Raw genomic sequence first — 21,772 nt, forward strand, 5'->3', positions numbered from 1 at the left:
CCTTACTACCCCTATATATGGAGCCTGATTCATAAATCAATTAATTACATGCCATGGAGTGTGCCATATCCATAAACCACTTAAACTATAATCAAATCCATTCATTTTAAATATGGAGTTCACATTTTAGTATAAAAAAAGTATAATTTTTATGTAAATTATGTGTTATCTTTACTAAATAAATACAAGATTTCAACTCATTATGCCACCTTTGAATATTCAACTCTTCAACATTTTTCCATGTAACGGCAATACATTTCCTCGCAACTGCCAGAACCATACGAATAAAAGCTGTTTGAAACTTATCCAATTTTAGGCCCTATATTAAATTGGTCATATATCCCAATTTTAAAAAAAGTAATGGGTCAAGAGTTAATTCAATTTTAAATAAATGCTCCAAACTCCCCATAATTTTCTTCCAAAAAGGTTTCATTTTATCACAAGTCCAAACTGAATTTAAAAATGTACCCATCTGCTCTCCGCAATGAAAACACGAATCTGATGAACTAAAACCATATATTTCCAATTTCTCTGGAGTTAAATACAACTGGTGTAGAAAATTATAATGAACTAAACTATCTCACACATTAATTAACTTAGTTACAGTTTTCCCTTAACGTCATCCATTCCTCCAGAGATATAGAAAAGTCTAAGTCCTTCTCCCATTTACTCCATGTTTTAAGTATGCCAGGTTTACTCATCTTCTCTTGCAACAACACATACATTTTTGATATAAACCCTTTTTTGGACCTTAATTAATCAACTTTTCAAATCTAATCTGGTATGGCAATTTTAACTCCTGTCAAAAATTGTCCCTTAATAGAGCCCATACTTGATAATAAGCAAATAATGAATTTGACGGTATTCCAAATTTTTCTTGAAGTCTAATAAAAGAAAGAAAATCTCCTCTCTTATTCCAACATAATGGAGTTCTAGCAGTAATTTTATCTTTAGTTTCAATAATTTGATCTTTATTATACCAAATCTACAGTAAATGTTTTATTATTGGTAAATTATAAGTTTTTAAAAGATACGGATTCGATTTATAAATAAAATGATAAACTTTAATTTCTGAAATCTGTGCCAATTCAACTTTAGCCCATGAAGGAGGTTGATCAGCATCAAACATTCGATTAATAAATTTTAAATGAGCTGCCTCATAATAATTCTCAAAATTTGGTAATTGAACTCCTCCTAATGTGTATTTCCATGTCAATTTTTGTAAGGAAACTCTAGATAGCTTACATTTCCATAAAAACAACCAAATTAATGCAATTAATTCCAAACAGAACAAGGAATAGATTGAAAAAGATATTGAATATGAGAAAATATATTCATTTTGATACAATTCACGCATCCTACTAAAGTTAAAGGAAAATCCTTCCACCTATTCAGTCAAATTTAATTTTATTCAACAAAGGTACATAATTTAATTGATATAAATGTTGATAGTCCACATCCATTACTACTCCTAAATACTTTATTTTATCAGACCATCGGAACTGAGTAATCTGTTTACAATCTGAGTAATCTTCACTTGATATCAGTAATAATTCATTTTTATCCCAAGTAATTTTATAACCTGACACTTCTCCATATTGTTCCAAACATTTCTGATGATGCTTCAAAGACTTCTTAGGGTGTGTTAGATATATTAAGACATCATCTGTAAATAAATTAATCTTATATTCCTTCTCTCCCACTCCTTCTTTTCTTTGGCTTGGCTTCGCAGACGAAGATTAATGGAGGGGTAATGTCCACGTCAGCTGCAGGCTTGTTTGTGGCTGACAAGTCCGATGCGGGACAGGCAGACATGGTTGCAGCGGTTGCAAGGGAAAATTGGTTGGTTGGGGTTGGGTGTTGGGTTTTTCCTCCTTTGTCTTTTGTCAGTGAGGTGGGCTCTGCGGTCTTCTTCAAAGGAGGTTGCTGCCCGCCGAACTGTGAGGCGTCAAGATGCACGGTTTGAGGTGATATCAGCCCACTGGCGGTGGTCAATGTGGCAGGCACCAAGAGATTTCTTTAGGCAGTCCTTGTACCTCTTCTTTGGTGCACCTCTGTCTCTGTGGCCAGTGAAGAGCTTGCCATATAACACGATCTTGGGAAGGCGATGGTCCTCCATTCTGGAGACGTGACCTACCCAGTGCAGTTGGATCTTCAGCAGCGTGGATTCGATGCTGTCAGCCTCTGCCATCTCGAATACTTCGAGGTTGGTGATGAAGTCGCTCCAATGAATGTTGAGGATGGAGCGGAGACAATGCTGGTGGAAGCATTCTAGGAGCCGTAGGTGATGCCGGTAGAGAACCCATGATTCGGAGCCGAACAGGAGTGTGGGTATGACAATGGCTCTGTATACGCTAATCTTTGTGAGGTTTTTCAGTTGGTTGTTTTTCCAGTCTCTTTTGTGTAGTCTTCCAAAGGCACTATTTGCCTTTGCGAGTCTGTTGTCTATCTCGTTGTCGATCCTTGCAGCCGATGAAATGGTGCAGCCGAGATAGGTTGACTGTTTTGAGTTTTGTGTGCCCGATGGAGATGTGGGAGGGCTGGTAGTCATGGTGGGGAGCTGGCTGATGGAGGACCTCAGTTTTCTTCAGGCTGACTTCCAGGCCAAACATTTTGGCAGTTTCCACAAAACAGGACGTCAAGCGCTGAAGAGCTGGCTCTGAATGGACAACTAAAGCGGAATCGTCTGCAAAGAGTAGTTCATGGACAAGTTGCTCTTGTGTCTTGGTGTGAGCTCCCACTCTAATTCCTTTAATATTAGCACACTGCCTAATAAGTTGAGCCAATGGTTCAATAACCAATGCAAATAAAGCTGATGATAAAGGACATCCTTGTCTAATTGATCTAGTCATATTAAACAAAGATTATATTTGTTCATTTGTCACTACCCTGGCTGATAAATTTTTGAACAAAGCCTTCATTCAACCAGTGAAGAGTGGGGAAAACTTAAAATGTTCAAAAACTTTAAACAAAAAATGCCACTCAACATGGTCAAAAGCTTTTTCAGCATCTAGCACTGTTATCAACGGTTGGTTGGGTTGTTTTCGTGATGCATTAATTAATCTAATTAATTTAACAACATTATTGGCAGAGTATCGGTTCTTAATAAAACCTGTGTGATCCACATGTATCAATTGCAGTAAATATTTTGCAAGCCTATTAGTTAACACTTTAGCTATAATTTTATAATTCACATTCAATAAAGAAATTGGTCTATAAGAAGTTACTTTCAAAGGAACTCTATCTTTTTTTGGAATAACGGTAATTAAAGCTCTGAAAAAAGATTCTGGAAGCACAGATGTTTCAGAAGCTTGTCTCAAAACTTTCGTAAATACTAGAAGCAATAAATCATAAAACTCTTTATAAAACTCTAAAGTAAAATCATCTTCTCGAGGTGATTTTCCATTTGGCACAGTTTGTAACACTTCCTTAATTTCTAAATCAGTAAAAGGACTATTTAAATCCTGTACATCATTCTCATTCAAGGATGGCAGATCTAAATCAGCCAAAAAGGATTCTACTCAATTAGTATCCTGATTCACCCCAAAAGTATATAATTTTTGATAAAAAAGAATGAAATTCATCATTAATCTCCTGAGGTTTAAAAGTGATCACTGAATTTTTCTTTACCACATTTATTGTCCTGGAAACTTGTTCAGGTTTTAACTGCCAAGCCAGTACTTTATGAGCTTGATCTCCTAACTTGTAATAACTCTGTTTAGACCTTTGCATTAACTTCTCATATTTATGTTTGCAAGGTATTATAATGTAACTTCAAATTAGATAGTTGAATTTTTTTAACCTTCTGTCGAGTTGCTTTGCAACTCTTTTCTAAAACATCAATTTCCCCCTCCAACCTATGACTTTCTGCCAAATATTGTTTCTTAACTTGAGTTAAGTAATTAATTATTTGTCCCCTTAAATATGCTTTCAAAGCATCCCATAATATAAACTTACTTTGAACTGAATTTTCATTTATCTGTATAAAAGACTAATTTGATCCCTAATCAAGGTAACAAATTCAGGTTGTTTTAACAACATTGTATTAAACCTCCAACAATAAGTAGATTGAACAGGTTCTGAACCAATACAGGAGATTAATAACAAAGAGTGATCAGGTAAAATCCATGAGTAATTTTCCCATGTCACTGTGCTGATATTAAAAATAAGTTAATTCTAGAAATGACTCGTGTTTCACTGAATAAAATGAAAAACCCTTCTCAATCGGGTTCAGTCTCCTCCAAATTTCCACCAAATTCAATTCCTTCATAATTACTGACAAATGATCAGCCATTTTAGTTTTCTTCAAAGCTTTTGGAGATTAAGGGATCCAAACAACAATTAAAATCACCTCCAGCTAAAATAATGTCATTCGCCTGAGTTAATGTCCTATTTTCCTTCCTCACTGTCTGGCATTTTTCGCTCTGTTCCACTCCTTTCATTCCTTAATTGTGTTATTAATTTGTCACACAGATTACAAATTGAATGCAGCTCACTTTGTTAACTGGATGCACAGGAGTATTATATTCAGTTATAATTCTGGAATTAAATGAAGCATACTTCCTTTCATAAGTTTGAGTTTCCAGATTTTAAATCTACCTATTTGATCTCCTTGCAAAATAATTCTTTAATTTTTTTTATGCCTTTGACACACAAAAATAAATTAAATTTATTTACTATGCAAGGATTAGGTCCATTTTTTTTTAAATCAAGAAATCGCAGAAACACTTGGGGGAAAAAAAAGACACTGCTATTGAAGAGTTATCCAGCTGAACAACACTTGCACCCATATATCAATATCACACTGTCCCCACCAATTAATTGAAAGGATGTAAGTCAACCAAATCAATGCCCTCTCACTCCCAGATCTAGTATACCCTGCTACCTAAAACCCTCTGACACTCACTTCAGATGAATTCAAGCCCTTTGGCCACATGTTAGATGAGTTATTTCAGGTCATAAGATCCATGCCCTTCTCCAGATTGGACCATCTAGTTTGATATCCAATTTTACCATGAACAATGTGTCAGAGTCTTTGTTTCTGCCTTATAATTCCACCTTGTGACACTGTCTGTGATCTCCTAGCGATGCACCTTCTACAGAGAGATCATGAAATGTAGGAATGATGGAGTGTCAAGAATCAATTGCTTTGAGCCCCTACAGTACCAAAGATAATTAATGGGAAGTAAAAAAAGAGGTATAATAAATAGGGCAGAATGGTTAGGGCAGCAGTTGGCGCAACACTGTCACAGTGGCAGCAATTGGGACCGAGGTTCGAGTAACGAGTTTATATGTTCTCTTCATGTCTGCATGGGTTTTCCCCGGGGGCTCCAGTTTCCTCCCACCATTCAAAATGTACCAGGGGTTGTAGGTTAATTGGGTGGCATGAGCTTGTGGGCCGAAATGGCCTGTTACTGTGTTGAATGTCTAAATTTAAACTTAACATTAAAAAAAAATTAAATTTAAAATATTTTAAACATTTGGTGAAACTGATGAGTTCTCTTTAACTGTGCACTTGATTAGAGATCAGCAAAGTAAAGGGGAAGGAAGGGGTGGTGGGAAAGGGACTGACAAAGGAGGTTATATCCTGTGAAAGTGCATTAACTCATTTCCTTCCTCTGGTGAATGAAGCTCCCAGTTAAAGCCAGTCAGAAGGACACAAGTTGAGACATGAAGGCTGGCAATCAGCAACCTCGATCCAGTTCTCTGAAGTAACGCATAAACCTTTGATGAAGATGGAAGCAAATATTCAGCCAACGGAGGACCTTGGTCTTTCTTTGCTCCGAGCTGCTGTTTGAATAAAGTGTGTGAAACAGAAATGGCATCACCCAGGATGAAGAGCTGGTCGATGCCATTCGCTGTTGGGATGACTCTCTTAAAGTGTCTCCTTATCTCTGTTTAGTAGTTGGCTACATTCTCCTGTGTGGCGTTGAGCCTCTCAAGGGTTGCTAGAGTTGCATCAACCAAGCAAGTGGAGAGATTTCCATCACTCTCCTGACTTGTGCATGGGAGATGATGGAAAGGATTTTTGGGGGGGGGTTTAGAAATTAGTAAATTGCCTCAGGATAGCCTGCCTCCACTGTGTTCCTGTTCAGTGAATGTGATGGTGGAATGAACATCACTGGGAGGAAGTTAGATTCTTGATCGATTAACTGCTGTGGGTTGAAATAAATAGTGACAAGACACAGCCTATGAATTTTGCTCATCGTCTTCCCTTTAGGTCAGACTGTCCCCCTCACGGAAGATGCGGATTGTATTCTGCTTTCTCCTTCCAACTGCTCCTCCTTCCCCTCCCCCACCTCCTCCTTCTTTGAGAACCCCTGTTGGAGAAGGGGACTGAACCGACATGATCAACAGATTGCTGAGGGAAAGAATGACTCCAAAATGGAAAGGAAAGCTCACTCCAAGATTGGGCAGGTCATGGAACTGCTGAAGCAAATGGTGTTCTCAGTAAGTTTGCAGGTAGTAGCATCACTTCCAGATGGATGGATAGCTCTGGTCCCACAGCAGCTGTCTGCTGTCGACTTCCACAAGGAAAAATCAGAGCTCTTTGTGCCTGTCATTGAGTATTAAGGTAATCTACACATAGTTAGAGTTAGGCAGTAAAAATCCTTATTTTCCCAATGTATTTCTGCATTTAACATTGCATACAAGGTAATGTTGGTATGGTCAGTGGGACTGGGAACACTGAATATTCCCAACCCAAATGCTTACGCTGGCTGCTGATCTTTGCTTAAGGCCAAGAGTTTGTAACATTTCAGTTGTCCCAGACTAAAATGATCCAGGACTAAGAACCTGAGTACACAGCAGGCTGTGGTTACAGCAAGCGGCAAACTCCAGCTACTGCTCCTTGCTGATAAAAAAAAATTGAGACATAAAACACGGTAACAGTCCACTTCAGCCCACGAGCCTGTACCGCCCAATTTATACCAAATTAACCTACACTCCATGGTACGTTTGGAACAGTGGGAGGAAACCGGAGCCCCCAGGGAAAACCCATTTAGACACGGGGAGAACGTGCCAACTCCTTCCAGAAAGCGTGGAATTCGAACCCCAGTCCTGATCGCTGTAAAGGTATCGCCCTAACCACTACGCCCCTTAAGAAAGGTTCTTCCCATTGTTCCTGGCTGAGGTTTTTCGGAGATGAGCTTCCTGAATGTGGGCCGAGGTTGGGATCCCCCACGGTACACCATCTTCCCTGCTCCTTCTGGCATCCTGCCCTGCTCTCTGCACTGTTAACTATTGCCTATGATTAAAGACCCAAGAGAATTCCATCCAGGACCAAAGACACACTGTTGCACTATTTAGTGAACATTTTTTTCCTCGTACTTAGTACAGCTGGGAATATTTATTCTCTACTGTATATATTTATTATCTCTTTCAGTACTGGGGTAGATTTCCTTTACAAATGTACAAGTTTGGCTGCAGTAAGTAAGAATTTCAGTGTATCTATACATTTTACTCATGTGTATGACAATAAATTCATCTGGCAGGAATATAGAATGGCTAAAATTAGTAGTTGAGGACATTAACCGGAGCTTAGCCACAGCGTCCGCCGAAGGCCTCAGACTAACCTCTTCCATCAGTAGCAGAGGTCCACTCACTGAATCTCCTCCCAATCACCCAAAGCTCCTAGACTTTGAGAAGCTCTATAATGAGCGCATGTGGGATTTCAGAAAAATGCAGGGCTTTCTCTGCCCTATCTGAACCATCGCAGCATAATTTGGCAGCAAATAATAGATCGCAATTATGTTCTGCCCACAGGGTCCCCTTCAAGGCACATCTTGCAGAAAACAGGGAAATCAGTGAGCAGAATTGGAAATGAGGAAGCTGGCAGGGCAATCTTGTAGCTGCTGCATTTTTATTCAATGAGCATCTTACGCATCTCAAAGCTGTACCATAAGCTTGTCAGTCATGAACTGATATAGAATTGTGTTTTCATATTTGAACTGGTTAACACTATTCCAAACAAATCTATGGAAGCAATGTTGATGAAAAACTGCCCTGTCACTTTCTTTTCCTTTCAATAATATTTATCTCCTTCCTTTTCTCCTTCTTACAATCTATTTATTTTACTAATATGGCAATGATCCTGGTAAAATATGTGGAGGTCATTTCAGTTTCTGTTTAAGCACGGTTCACAGTGTGTATTGGAACATGTGTCACAGGAGATAACCAAAAAAATTACCACAAAACTTCTCCGCTCAGTTTATTATTCTTCGTGCTTCTGGTAACATTTACAGATTGGAGTTTTGCGACGAGAAAGGTGTTCACTCAAACCTTCTTTGATGTGATCATTCCAATTGCCTGCTGCTCTTTTCTATTTTAAAATTTAAAGTAAATTTAGACCCACAGCACGGTGACAGGCCATTTCGGCCTACGAGACCGTCCCGCCCAATGTACACCCAATTAGCCTGCAACCCCGGTACATTTCAAACCAGAGCTCCCGGGGAAAACCCTTGCAGACACAGGGAGAGCATACAAACTCCTTACAGACAGCTTGGGATTTGAACCCCAGTCCCAATCGCTGGCGCTGTAAAGGCGTAGTGCTGGCCACTACGCCAACTCTGCCACCCTAAGGAAAAAAAAAGATTTAATTCGCTTCTCTCGAGTAGGGAGTTCCTCAGTCAGAAATCCCTTCAATCTCGTGACACTTTGCTGATGTCCCCACCATGTGATTGAAAATATTTCATCAAAAATATTCATATTCAACAGAAACGCTTAAAACCAATTTCTGAAATGGAGCATTGCAGAGTAAAGCCTTTCACACACTGTCCCCACCTGCTAAAACTAACCTTTACTTCAACCTCACTTCCAAGCTCTTGAAGTGGTTATAGTTTGAAATGTGGTGGGAGGCTCTGTCGCAAGTTCCAAGCACCTCAGTGCTCACTGAACAAAAATTAATTTTCATTGAGATTGCATTGGCCAACTAAGTTTCTATCCTCTCATTATTTCCTACTCTGCTCAGGAAAATAGTGCACAACATTGTGTTACAGTGAAAGCTTTAAAAAGTAGTCAGATCAACAGAAAACACACTTACAGCAGCCTGAAATCCATGGAGGTTTGGTGTTAACACAGGATAGGATACTGGAGGGCACTTCTTTATTCCTTGCATGACTTCTGTGTGATCTGCCAACTGACAAAAGCAAGTGGGGTGAATGGTGTCCTAACATGCTTAATGTCATGCTCACAAATACTTAGTGATAGAACTGTGTTGAGATTGCATGTAAATAAAATGACAGTGTATTAAATGTGGCTTGCCCAAATTCTTTCCAAGAACATACCAAACATTAATTCCACAGCCCTTTACGTATTTAACTCTCCACAACTGCTTGGAAAGTCACGGTGCCAATTTTGACCATTGCTACTCTGTTATGATTCCCAAAGCCCTATCCCTTTCCTCCCTTGTAATTTTCTGCAATGATTCACAGTGAGTCATTCAGCAGAGAAACAGATCCTTCAGCCCAACATGTTCACCCCCACTGGCTCTTTTCTGAGCATCCTTTCTGCACTGAAATCCTGGAGTCCGTTGAACCAGAACACACAGAAATAAAGCTGAAGCAAACACTGTGCAGCATTAAGTGGCTCTGCCACTCAAATGACCAGTATGCACTGGAGTGTCAGGCAGCAGGTGGTCTGTTGGTCGGCAGTGAGTCAGACGCTGTCTCTCCACGTGTTCACACTGCATTCCAGTGGAGTGTCAGCTTCACAGCAATATAACAATAGGCCTTTTCCCACCGCGGGCGAGCAGTGACCCAACTTGGACCCAGTAAATCTCCAGGGAAGGCTGGACCTTTCAAGCCATGGTCTAAATTCCCTGTAATATTCCCTCCCTGACAATTTGGGGGGGGGGTCCCGCCCCCAGTGTGTGTATATATAAATACTCAAACAAATACATATACATACATATCGAACAAATAGCAGAATGAACTGATTTATTGAAGGTAAGTTGAGGTTGACAAGCTTAAATGCTGAAATGACAACACGACAAAGCAGCCTGCAAGCACTGACGTCACAAAGCTTCCCATGCTTGGCCATTTGCCGATTCAGACTGCAGGGAGAGGGTGGCCTAGGGAAATTACCTGGGTCAGCGGCCCTACGAAAGAGGTAGGGCTGTGAACCCGGGTAATTTGCCAGGATGACATTTTCACACCACCGGTTCACAGGAGGGTTCCCAGGAATCCCCATTTTACATGGCGGTGTGAAAAGGCTGACTGTCACAGGCATTCAGTCAGGAAGCATAACGTATTAACATGTGGAAAATTAAAGTGTTCTGTCTTACAAAATTAACAATTACATTGGCCTTTTTGGTCGGCTGGACCTTCCGTGTCCCAGATCAACGATTTGGTTCAAAGAACCTTTGAGCTAGTGTGGCCTAAGCACCTCCAGGCTGACCAATGGGGACAATAATCTCTGCAAGCAGGTCATGTGTTTTTGAAGAGCCAAACTTAATGAGGGGAGGTCCAGTGAATCAGTTGACTGTGTTGCCCAGGGAAAGCTGCATGAAACTACATGCATGGAATTCACATCACAAAGCAAACCTTTTCCTGATGGAAAGCTGTAGGCAGGCATCCTAATACAAAGATAAGGGGAAGGGGGAGGGGAGGGGCATGGTCGCAAAGGCAGGAGGTGATAGGTGAAGCAGCAAACAGCAGGAGGAGGGATGGCCGTGTGAATGGAGAGGGAAGGAGGTGGAGAGCTGAGTGAAAGAAGATGGAGGGAAGGGAAGGGAGAGGGAGGAGAGTAGGTTAGCAGAAACCAGAAAAGTCAATGTTAATGCCGTCCGGCTGGAGAGAGCCCAGACGAGAAAATCAGGTGTTGTTCCTCCAATTTACGGGTGGTCTTGGTTAGAATAGTACATGAGGCCATGGACAGACATGTGAGTGTGGGAGTGGGACACAGAACTGAAATGGTTGGCCATTGGGAGGTCATGGTCACTGGTGTGGACAGGGAAGAGGTGCTCAGCGATGTGATCTCCCAGTCTCTCCATCGTAGAGGGGACCACAAAGGGAGCATCAGATGCAGAAGATCAGTCCTGCAGATACACAAATGAAGGGTTTCTTCACTTGAAAGGCCTGCTTTGGGCCCCGGACCATGGTGAGGGAGGAGGAGTGGGCACATGTGTCACCTACTGCAGCCAAGGAAGGTGCCGGGGTTGCGGCAGGTTGGGGGGGGGGGGTGTTGTGGTGCAGCAATGGATGAAGGGCTCATAAACACCAGTTACATATTTTCATCTTTGCTATGTAAAGGACACTTTACCAGCATTTTGTGTTTTTCCCCCCATCTCCATATCTAAGCCACCCTCTTGTTTATCATGGCTTTCAGGTTTGTGGACCACACTCAAAGTCTATTCCTCAACACTGTCCAGTCAGTGTGTGCCTCTTATAGATTTCTCCTCTTTATAATGCTGTAATAAGTCCTTTATCAATTTGTAGTGCACACAAGGGAGTTATTTTCCATGTCAATAACACAGTCGTGATGTTAAGTGTAGATCACCACCAGCATCCCCAACTTCCCATCATAAAGACCATCTGGTTTCAATCCCACTCAGAACAGAATGCTGGAAAGAGCTTCATTGGAGATCTTTGTATTGGTTGTTGATTGCCTGTCATGAGAGTCAATAAAGTCATCTAAGTTGAGAGGAGGGGGAGGGTGGGAAGGGGAGGTGGAGAGGAGGAGTGGATGGGTGGGGGGGGGGATGGGGCACAAAGGGAAGCAGGTAGGGGTGGGGTGTGGGGAGATGGGGGAGCGGGTGGGTGGGGGACAGATAGGGGTTGGGGAGTGAGCAGGTGGGGGTAGGGGTGGAGGTTCTTGATGATTTAGCCTTGCTAGGGTCTCCACCCAAAATGGTGACAATTCTCCCCTCTCACCACTGATGCTTCTTGAGCTAGTGCGTCCATCCAGGAGATTGTGTATGCTTTTAGAAACCACAGTTATGCCCACAATTTTCACACTATTATTTTATGGGATTTTCAAAGAGATAGCTTTGATTTAATATTACATCCAATAACTTCCCAACCAAAAATGATTTTTGAATTTCTAAATGGTGCAATTCATGTCACTTGGTGAGATGAGGAGGTCAAATCTATTTTTCATGAAACTTTATTTGTGGTTAAAGTTGAATAAAAGGCTGGCAAGCATGCCTCTGCAATTTACCATGCACAGTCGTATCTAATGTGCAGGAGGATTCCAAGTTCATTAAAAAAACACCCAAACATTTACAAAATAATAAATAAGAAAAATTGAATGGCGTTGAAATCTTATACATTTGATGTGAAGTGAACAGAGGACTCAAAACGTGTGAAATGTTTTTGCAAGAACCAATATGTTTCTTGTTAAGCCACGGGCTAAAATAAATCACAGATCAGTTCACATGCAATTTTCCTTTTCATGTACAATTTATAAATACAGTAAAATGTAAACATTATGTCAGGGAAACAGAGTGTGGTAAAACTGAGTGAGGAATGTAAAAACATCTCTGAGGAAGATTGATGACTAAAATGGCATTCATTAAATGCGCATACACTAAAAACCTTCAGGAGGTTTTGCTGAATACTTCTTCGTCGAGATTCTGTACTATCCCATGGATAGAATTTGAAGGTAAATTTTATTAGTTGTGAATCCTTTGTGTTGGTGAAATAAAGACAACAAGCTTTATGCATGGTAGGTCATGTTTAACCAATCTTGTAGAGTTTTTTGGGTCACCAGAAAAATTGATGAAGGCTGTGGACATTGTCTACGTGGACTTTAGTAAGGTCTTTGACAAGATCCCACATGGAGTTGGGGAGGTGGGGGGAACACTAGGTATTCATGGTGAAATAGTGAACTGGATTTGACAATGGCTGCATGGGAGAAGCCAAAGAGTAGTGGTGGATGATTGCTTCTCATACTGGAGGCCTGTGACTAGTGGTGTGCCTCAGGGATCGGTGTTGGGACCATTGTTGTTTTCCATCTATATCAATGATCTGGATGATAATGTTGTAAATTAGATCAGCAAGTTTGCATGTGACACTAAGATTTTAGGTGTTGTGAACAGCGAAGAAGGTTTTCGAAGCTTACAGATGGGTTTGTACCAGCTGGAAAAATGGTCTGAAAAATGACAGATGGAATTTAATGCAGACAAGTGTGAGGTGTTGCATTTTGAAGGACAAACCAAGAAAGGATATACATGGTAAATGGTAGAGCAGTGAGAAGTGCAGTACAACAGAGGCACCTGAAATACAGATACATAATTTCCTGAAAGTTGAATCACAGGTGAATAGGATTTAAAGAGAGTTTTGGCATATTGACCTTCATAAATCAAAGTATTGAGTTGGGATGTTATGGTAAAGTTGTACAAAATATTGGTGAGGCCAAATTTGGAGTATTGTGTGCAGTTTTGGTCACCTAACTACAGGAAAGATATCAAAGACTGCAGAGACGATCTACTAGGATGTTGCCCAAACCTCAGGAACTGATTTGCAGGGAAAGGTTAAACAAGTTTGGACTTTATTCCCTGGAGTGTAGAAGAATGAGAGGAGACTTGATATTTAAAATTATGAGGGGGATAGACAGAGTAAATGTAGATAGGGATTTTCTATTGAGGGTAAGTGACATACCAACCAGAGTATATGGGTTAAAAGTGAAAGGGGAAAAGTTTAGGGGGAATATGAGTGGGAACTTCTTCACACAGAGTGGTGGGGGTGTGGAACAAGCTGCCAACTGAGGTGGTGAATGCAGGCTCAAGTTTAATTTTTAAGAAGAATTTGGACAGGTACATGGTTGGGAGAGGTATGGAGGTCCATGCACTGGATGCAAGTCAATGGAACAAGGCAAAAAAAAATGGGTTGGACTAAAGGGGCCTGTTTCTATGATGTAATGTTTTATGGTTCTATGAAAAAGTTCAATAATCCAGCACCAGTGGACTTTGGTGGTGTCTGAGCAGTCAGTTTTCTGAGCGACTTTTATTACATGATATTGTATAAATTGTCCAGTGAACCCAGTGTATATGAAGGGAGAGGGAAGTGTACGAACAGACTGGAGACCGATCAGCTCACACTACTCATCTTGGGAACTGAGATGATTGATGCCCTTTTAAAGCAGGTGGGAACCTCTGACTGCAGCAATGAGAGGTTGAAAATGTCCATGAACACTCAAGCTAGTTGATTGGCACAGATTTTCTGTACCCTGCCAGTTGCCCCATGAGGGCCTGATGCCTTGTGAGGGTTCACCCTCTTGAATGATATTCTGATGTCACCCTCAGAGACTGATATCACAGGGTCCTCAGCCTTTTCAGAGATTCTAGTAGGCACTGTTTGGTTCTTTTCAAAGTGGGCATAGAAAGTGTTCAGCTCATGAGGTAGTGAAGCATCATAGCCAACTATAGTTTTCACCCTCACTTTGTAGGCCGTAACGGCCTGCACTCCCTGCCATAGCTGACGAGTATCTGTCTCTGTCTCTCGCTTCCTCCAGAATTGACACTTTGCTTTGGAGATGTCCTTCCACAGGTCATACCTGGACTTCTTGTGAAGATCTCGATCCCTGGCCTTAAACGCCCTGGCCCTCAGCAGGTTTCAGATTCTCTGATTCATCCAAGGCTTCTGGTTGGGGACCACCTGGTATTTGCATGTGGGCACACACTTATCCACACAGGTCTAGATGAAGCCAGTGTCACCTGTTGCATATTCATTCAATCTATGGATGAACTTTGAATATGTTCCAGTTCATCGATTCAAAGCCATTCTGTAGGTACTCCTTCACTTCCCTCAATCATACCCTTTCCATCTTCACCACTGGTCCTGTGGTCTTCAGTACCTGCTTATATACTGGGAGTGGAAGTACAGCCAGGTGATCAGACTTGCCAAAGTGCAGTCATGGTATGGCTCGGTGTGTGTTTTTCATTGTGGTGTAGCAGTGTGTTGGTTCCCCTGGTCTCGCATGTGATGTGTTGGTGGTAGTTTGTCAGAGGCTTCCTCAGGTTGGCCTGATTGAAGTTTCCCACAGTGATCGGGAAGGCATCAGGATGCGTTGTCTCATGGCTGTTTATCACATTGCTCAGTCCCTCCAGTGCCAGCCTGACATTAGCCTGAGGTGGAATATACACTGCAACCAGGATAATGGCGGCGACTTCCTTGGCAGGTAGAATGGGCAACACTTGATGGTCAAATGTTCCAGGTCAGGGGAGCAGAACTGTCTGTGCCCCACAATAAATTGATGATGACACAAACGCCGCCGCCCCTGTATTTTCCAGACACCGGTGTTCAGCCAGCGTGATGGAGAGTGTAGCCTTTGGGCTGCAGTGCCGTGTCTGGAATGTCCGCGTTTGGCCACGTTCTGTATAGCCCATCACACAGCACTCCCTGATGACTTTCTGATGTTGAAGTCTGTCTTGGAGTTCATCAAGGATTGTACATTGGCCAGGAGGATGGTAGGGAGAAACCTCAGGTCCTGGCGTCTCAGCTTGACCTGTGGCCCCCTCCTCTATGTCAACTAATTTTGGTTAGGAGGAATATAATTTGGGTGGGTTGAGATGGAATTTCTAAATGCTGGTCCATGAATTGAGAGGATACAAACAATGGCCATATATGGATAAACTCTGTTACAGGACATGTTATTCCATATTGCCTCAGACATAAAAATGATATTCCCATCTACCTGATGTTCAACGTTCTATACTCTCAAGAAAATTATTGCTAATATGGATAATATTATTACGACATTGCTCAAGAGGAAGCAAAAAAAATCCCGCTAGCCAGAAATAAACACATCTGTTTCCTTACTTCAACACCAAAGGGGAACTCGGTGAGATGGTTGTATGCGAGTAGATAAACTAATAATGCAGAGACAAGAAGTATACCATTTCAAAGGACATTTCAGACTCCCATTTGGATACTTTCCATGGAGATGTGACCATGTGAGCGTGCAATTTTATCGACGGTTCGTCATTTGTTGGACTCGTTTTTCAATCTGTGGAAGATTTCAGCAGGTTAATTTTGCCGGATAATCTCCTCTCTTGAGCCGCTGCATATCGATAGGGTTTATGCTGATCCTTTTACAGTCACGTCAGCAAGTCAGCAGTGCACTCAATGTTTCTCCCAATGCACGAGGCTACTGATTTATTATTTTTACACAATTTTGCAACATCAAAGTCACCCACTGGGAAGCAAAGCCAAAAATAACTTCCAGCTGCGTCACTGAGTGGCATTCACAGAAATGCAATGCAACTCTGCTTTGGCATTCATTTTGGGGAACGTGGTTGGGCTTTGGGTCGCCATGAAGTGCCTAGGTAGCAGACCATTTGGAGAGCTACACAGCAGGTATGTTATTTTTAATATAATCTTCACCTTTTTAAAACAAATTAAAATTAAATTAGACATACAGCACTGTAACAATTTGGCCCTACAAGTCTGTTCCGGCCAAATTACACCCCATTATTCTACACCCCGGGACATTTTTGAAGGGTGGGAGGAAACCGGAGCCCCCAGGGAAAACCCACACAGACTTCGGGAGAACGTGCAAACTCCTTACAGACAGCGCGGGATTCGAACACCGGTCCCGATCACTGGTGCTGTGCTGCCCACTATGCCAGCCATGCTGCCCATTTTAAATTTTTTTTCCAACAAATTGACAAACCTGAACTTGATTAGAAAGAGTTCTGCTTTCACCTGGCTTAGAATTTGTCTTAGTGCATGGATCTATGATAATTTCATCTTCAGTGCTGACAAATTAATTGCTGATTTGAGTCCATTCCCATCTGGATAATAAGCAGCAATTTGATGTTTCTTGCAAAGTGTCCTACAGCCAAATTCATTTATCAACGTACCTGGGGCACCCATTTTGAAGATACAAAGCTGGTGGCTTCGATAACAGTTAATCCTGTTTCTGAGAGGAGGTTGATGAATTTAATTTTCACTTCTGTTGGTACAAGCACCTGAAAACAATTCATTCAACAATGGTAAAACATGAAGATTCATCAAATGGTATGATTTCCACAAGTATTAGATCATTAATACTTGCAAATACATTATAAAGACAACAAATGGAGATTATATTTTTTACAAAAAAGGTAAAAGGGAGATATCCTACTGCGATCTTGTACACCAAGGAATAATACACTCGAGTGAATTATATCTGGGCTGTCTGCTTTTTTCCAAAAACTAAATGGACATGTTTCCCATCACAGTCCTTATGTTAATGTATTTATTTTCAGGATGTGTTCAGTAATGCAGGTACATGATCCTTTATCCGGAACCCTTGGGACAGTGTGTTCCAAATTTTGGATTTTTCCGGATTTCAGAAATCCCACCCGAATTGTGCTGCCGGATCCACCCCCACCCCCTTCCAGTTGCCCGGCCGTCTCCCCCAAGTGCCGAACCCCTGGTTGCCTCCCCCAAGCGCTGGCCCCCTGGCCGCCTCTCTCCCCACTTACCGGATTTTGGAGCTTTCTGTATTTTAGATCTCCAGATAAAGGATCGTGTACCTGTATTGCCCATCCCCATTTGCCTTTGTGAAGTGGTGATGAGATACCTTCTTCCACCACTGTAGTCCTTCTGATGACAATACTCCCACAGTATTGCAGGGTAGGGAAGACCAGGGTTCAGACCTAGCTACTTCACACAACAGAAGATCTCATTATTTGCCCACAGGGTCATTATCTCATTTAATCTCTCGAAACCCATGAGGTCCCATTGCATCAAACAAAATACCTCAGACCTGGAGACCCTTGATCCCTGAGTATCATCATCTTTCAGATATCAAAAATCTGCTCTACACCATTCTTTCTATTTCAATGTAAATGAAATTTGATTCTGAAAGCTGCAATGAGCACATAATTCAAGGAACTGTTGAGTTAATCTGCCTAGAACTCCACTCGGTTAATTACTGAATTGTCAAGTGCAAAGGAGAAAATTTCTCTTAAATTTTAATTTCATAATATCTGACGGCACTGCTATCGGCAGATTTTAGTCCGTTAGCAAGGGCTTAAAAGAAATCAATCCACAATTCAGTTAGTTTATTTTCAACTATATCTCTATTCCACTACCTGGACTCAGTACTGTAATCCTCAATGTCCCAGACCAAATCTGAGCAAGCTCTGTACTGAAATTAACCATGAAGCTAAAAACCCAACATAAATTCCTGGCACAGACACAACCCTGACTGAGATCATTCATTCCATAATCACGATAAGCAAACATACCTTTTCATTTTGTAGGCCATCCCTCGGCCCAACTTCAACAATCTTTACAAATTCAGGCAGGGCTGGACTAACATTGTTCTGGAAGTTTAAGAAGAAGGAAGGATAGATAAATGCAAAATTCTGTCTTTTCCAGGCTACGGTGCATCAGAGGCAAATTCCCATCCCTATCCTCTGGTGCTTACAGGCAGGTATGATCCTGACATCTCAAGATGGAAAGTGTTTGAATGGGTTCTAAAGCTATCAAAGGAAATGCAAAAGATTTCGTAATGATTAAAATATAAATATTTAATTTAAAATTTATACTTACTGCACAGTAATAGGCCCTTTCAGCCAATAAATTACATCCGAATGACCTGCAACCCAGGAACATTATAAAGGCTGGGAGAAAAGTGCTATTTCTTATTGCTTCAGAGATATATATTATTTTATAACAGTAATAATGTTATTTGCCCTGTGCATAAATACACTGTGCATGTGCATGGAAATTCTTACCTACTGCACCCAAACAGGTATGTTTGGAAAAAAAAACTCCAATAGCATTCAGCAAATTACCCTAGTACAAAAAGAATCAATATGAAAAAGATGGTTAGATCATTAATATTAAAAGTTGTAGCTAGTGCAAGAGAAAAATAAAATGAATGCTAAGGAACCAATCCCCTGCTAAGATTCGTCATTGTATATCTGGTGAAGCCAGATGTAGTTGGCACTCTCCTAGAGTAAACAACCTCAGCATAGAGATCTGTCATCTAGATCTTTTAGTCACTATGGAACAAAAATGGTATGCAAGTGGCTTCCACACAATACCAACGTGCTGTTTTGACTGGGAAAGTAACTGCAGGATTGTGAAGTCCGCAGAGGTAGCAAGACCTGTGCAGTGTGAAAATATGTGCATTATTTTTCTTGCGATTAACTCTAAAGTTGTGATTTGTTTTTCAACAAATGCATTTCATGTCAATGAATCTTGCAACTCAAAACAAATTAAATGTTTAAATTTGAAAACAAATAGTAATTATTTATAACCATTTGTCTTTCTTCTTTGGCTTGGCGGACGAAGATTTATGGAGGGGGTAAATGTCCACGTCAGCTGCAGGCTCGTTTGTGGCTGACAAGTCCGATGCGGGACAGGCAGACACGGTTGCAGCGGTTGCAGGGGAAAATTGGTTGGTTGGGATTGGGTGTTGGGTTTTTCCTCCTTTGTCTTTTGTGATTTGTAGTTCAAAGCAAAATGTCTTCCAATCTATCTAACCATTTTGACCAGTTTGTCTTTCATGGAAATTGTACCAATGTCTCACATGTTTCCCATGTATATGATTTTCCTTCTGTAATACCATTCAGGTGAACTTGTCACTTCCTGGATAAACAGGATTCCTGCTTGAGTCAAAGTCACAGAGATCGACAGCAATCCCTTCGAACCAACTTCCACTTGCCAATCAAGTTGTCCATCTGAGTCAGTCCCATTTGCTTCCTCTTGGCCCATATTATTCTCACCCTTTCCTATCCAGGCACCTGTCCCAATGTCTTTTAAATGTCATAATTGCACCTTCCTCTACCATTTTCTCCGGCAGCTCCTTCCACGTATGTACTTAACATCATCTGTGTGAAAATGTTGCTTGTCAGGACCCTTTTAAATCTTCCCCACCCCCACACTTTAATTCAGTGGTTCTCAACATTTTCCTTTCCACTCACATACCACTTTAAGTATTCCCTATGCCATCAGTTCTCTGTGATTAGTGAGGGATTGCTTAAGGTGATATGTGAGTGGAAAGAAAGAGTTTGAAAGTCCCTGTTTTAATCATCCAAATTGACTCATTATGTGCACAGTTTCATAACTCCAAAGGAAATGGGCCAATGACAATTTGTCTCAAGCAAAATATTTCAGTACCAATTGGGTCTAGAACACTGATTCTCAACCTTCCCTTCTCACTCACATGCCACCTTAAGCGATCCCTCACTAATCACAGAGCACCGATGGCATAGGAATTACTTAAAGTGGTATGTGAGTGGAAAGAAAAAGGTGGAAAACCATTGCTTTGATCCAACGTCCCCTAGTTTTAGACCCTCCTGCCCGCATTGGGGGTGGGGGGTGAATTAATGAACAAGCATATTTGGATATTTTTCCCAATATAAAATATTCCATCCAATTTGCAGCAAGAAAATGAGCAATTATAATTCTTGGAGTCTATGGTAATTAAATTGGTCTCCCACCATACCACCAACACTACAATCTCAAACAGATGACACGAAAGGATGTTCTTTTAGAAGGAGGTTTACCAGTTTGAGATACTAGGGGAGATGGTTGATAAGCTAACAACGTAAAAACAATTCTGAATTACATTTTAGCTCACGTGAATACCTTCCACATGATGTGACTGTACTCATTGGAGTTTAGGTGCAGAGAGATCTAACAAACATTTCTTTACCAAAAATAAACTTATTTACAAAAGAAAATAATTTAAGGTCCTTTCACATCCTCGGTGTCACATTTGCACATTTCCATCACTGAACATTCTTAGCACCATTGCCACCACTGTCACACCTTGTCTGCTACTTGAGGAACTTCTCCTCGGCCTCAGCCCCTCAATGGCCGGTCTTTGCCCACAGCCAAGGCTCATTGCGTCCCTCAGCTCGTACTCCTGCAGCCTGGACCCAGAGACGATCCACTGAGCTGATGGCCTTCCAGCAGCTCTGGACGTCCGCCTCTGCATCTGTCCCCAGATGAGGCCAGACTAGGCGACCTCACCTCAAAGTCTCAGGGGCGTCGATTTAAGGCGGAGATACTTAAATTTCTCCCAGGGAGTAGCGAATCCGACACGTTCCGCCCAAGGAGGCTGTCTCATTAAATATATTTAAGGCAGACAGACTGTAGGGGAAAGGCAGGGAGGTGGAGCGGATTCCAGGGCCAGAGCTGCCATGATCTCATTGATTGGCAGAGCAGGCTGGACGGGCCAGGCTCTCTGCTCCTGTTGCTCTTCCTTGTGTTCACTCTGTCAATAAGTGAGGCTTCCCTCTATGGCTGACCAATTTCAGTTCGCCAACAGCCCTGGCTGAAGGAAGGGAACGGGTTAACCGGAGCTCCAGCCTGACCGAGACCAGCGCATCCTACCTGCTGTCCTAATGACAAGTGGTCCCCAGTGGCGATCCATTCGATGTCTAAGCCGGCGCTCAGACAGTCCTTGATGGACGCAGGCAGGTTCCCCATCAACGAGGCGCTCCGGTCCTAATGTGATCAAGGGCGAGATAGCTCCAAAGTACGTATGCAAAGAAAAGGAGGGTGGTGGGGCGGGGGGTCGCCCCAGCAGCGAGTTGGCGAGACGATGTCAGCTTGCAGGAGCGTTTGCCGGCCGATAAAGATGCTGAACAACGCTGTCAGTCCCCGCCCTGCACCCACCCGCTTGGGAAATAAATCCGGACCCACACGCTGATGACAGCACCATCCGTCCGTCCCCCCCACCCCGGCGCTGAATGTCCTCTACCCGAGAGAAGGCTGCCAAATGTCTGTTTCACTGCGCCTATAATTGCACTTGAATGTTCTCTTAATACCGGTGCTGAAACTCCCCCCACCACCCGCAGTTCTCGGGCAGCCGACTGGATGGGTTG

At 41.9% G+C, this 21,772-nt stretch overlaps 1 protein-coding gene across 3 annotated transcripts in view; it reads right to left on the minus strand.

Annotated features, from left to right (window-relative positions):
* The window catches only part of hmgcll1 (3-hydroxymethyl-3-methylglutaryl-CoA lyase like 1), a 133,446-nt gene extending 112,034 nt beyond the window's left edge, over window positions 1-21,412 (minus strand). For all 3 annotated transcript variants that reach the window (XM_069888249.1, XM_069888248.1, XM_069888247.1), the window contains exons 1-4: window positions 21,279-21,412; window positions 18,176-18,253; window positions 16,802-16,909; window positions 9,041-9,136 (exon numbers count right to left, since the gene is read on the minus strand). In XM_069888249.1, the coding sequence (XP_069744350.1) occupies window positions 9,041-9,136; window positions 16,802-16,909; window positions 18,176-18,253; window positions 21,279-21,374 (378 nt within the window). In that variant the 5' untranslated portion in view covers window positions 21,375-21,412. The remainder of the gene's footprint in view (window positions 1-9,040; window positions 9,137-16,801; window positions 16,910-18,175; window positions 18,254-21,278) is intronic.
* Window positions 21,413-21,772: the final 360 nt, after the last annotated feature.

The sequence above is a fragment of the Narcine bancroftii genome, chromosome 6 (assembly GCF_036971445.1).
Source record: "Narcine bancroftii isolate sNarBan1 chromosome 6, sNarBan1.hap1, whole genome shotgun sequence".
Lineage (NCBI taxonomy): Eukaryota > Metazoa > Chordata > Chondrichthyes > Torpediniformes > Narcinidae > Narcine > Narcine bancroftii.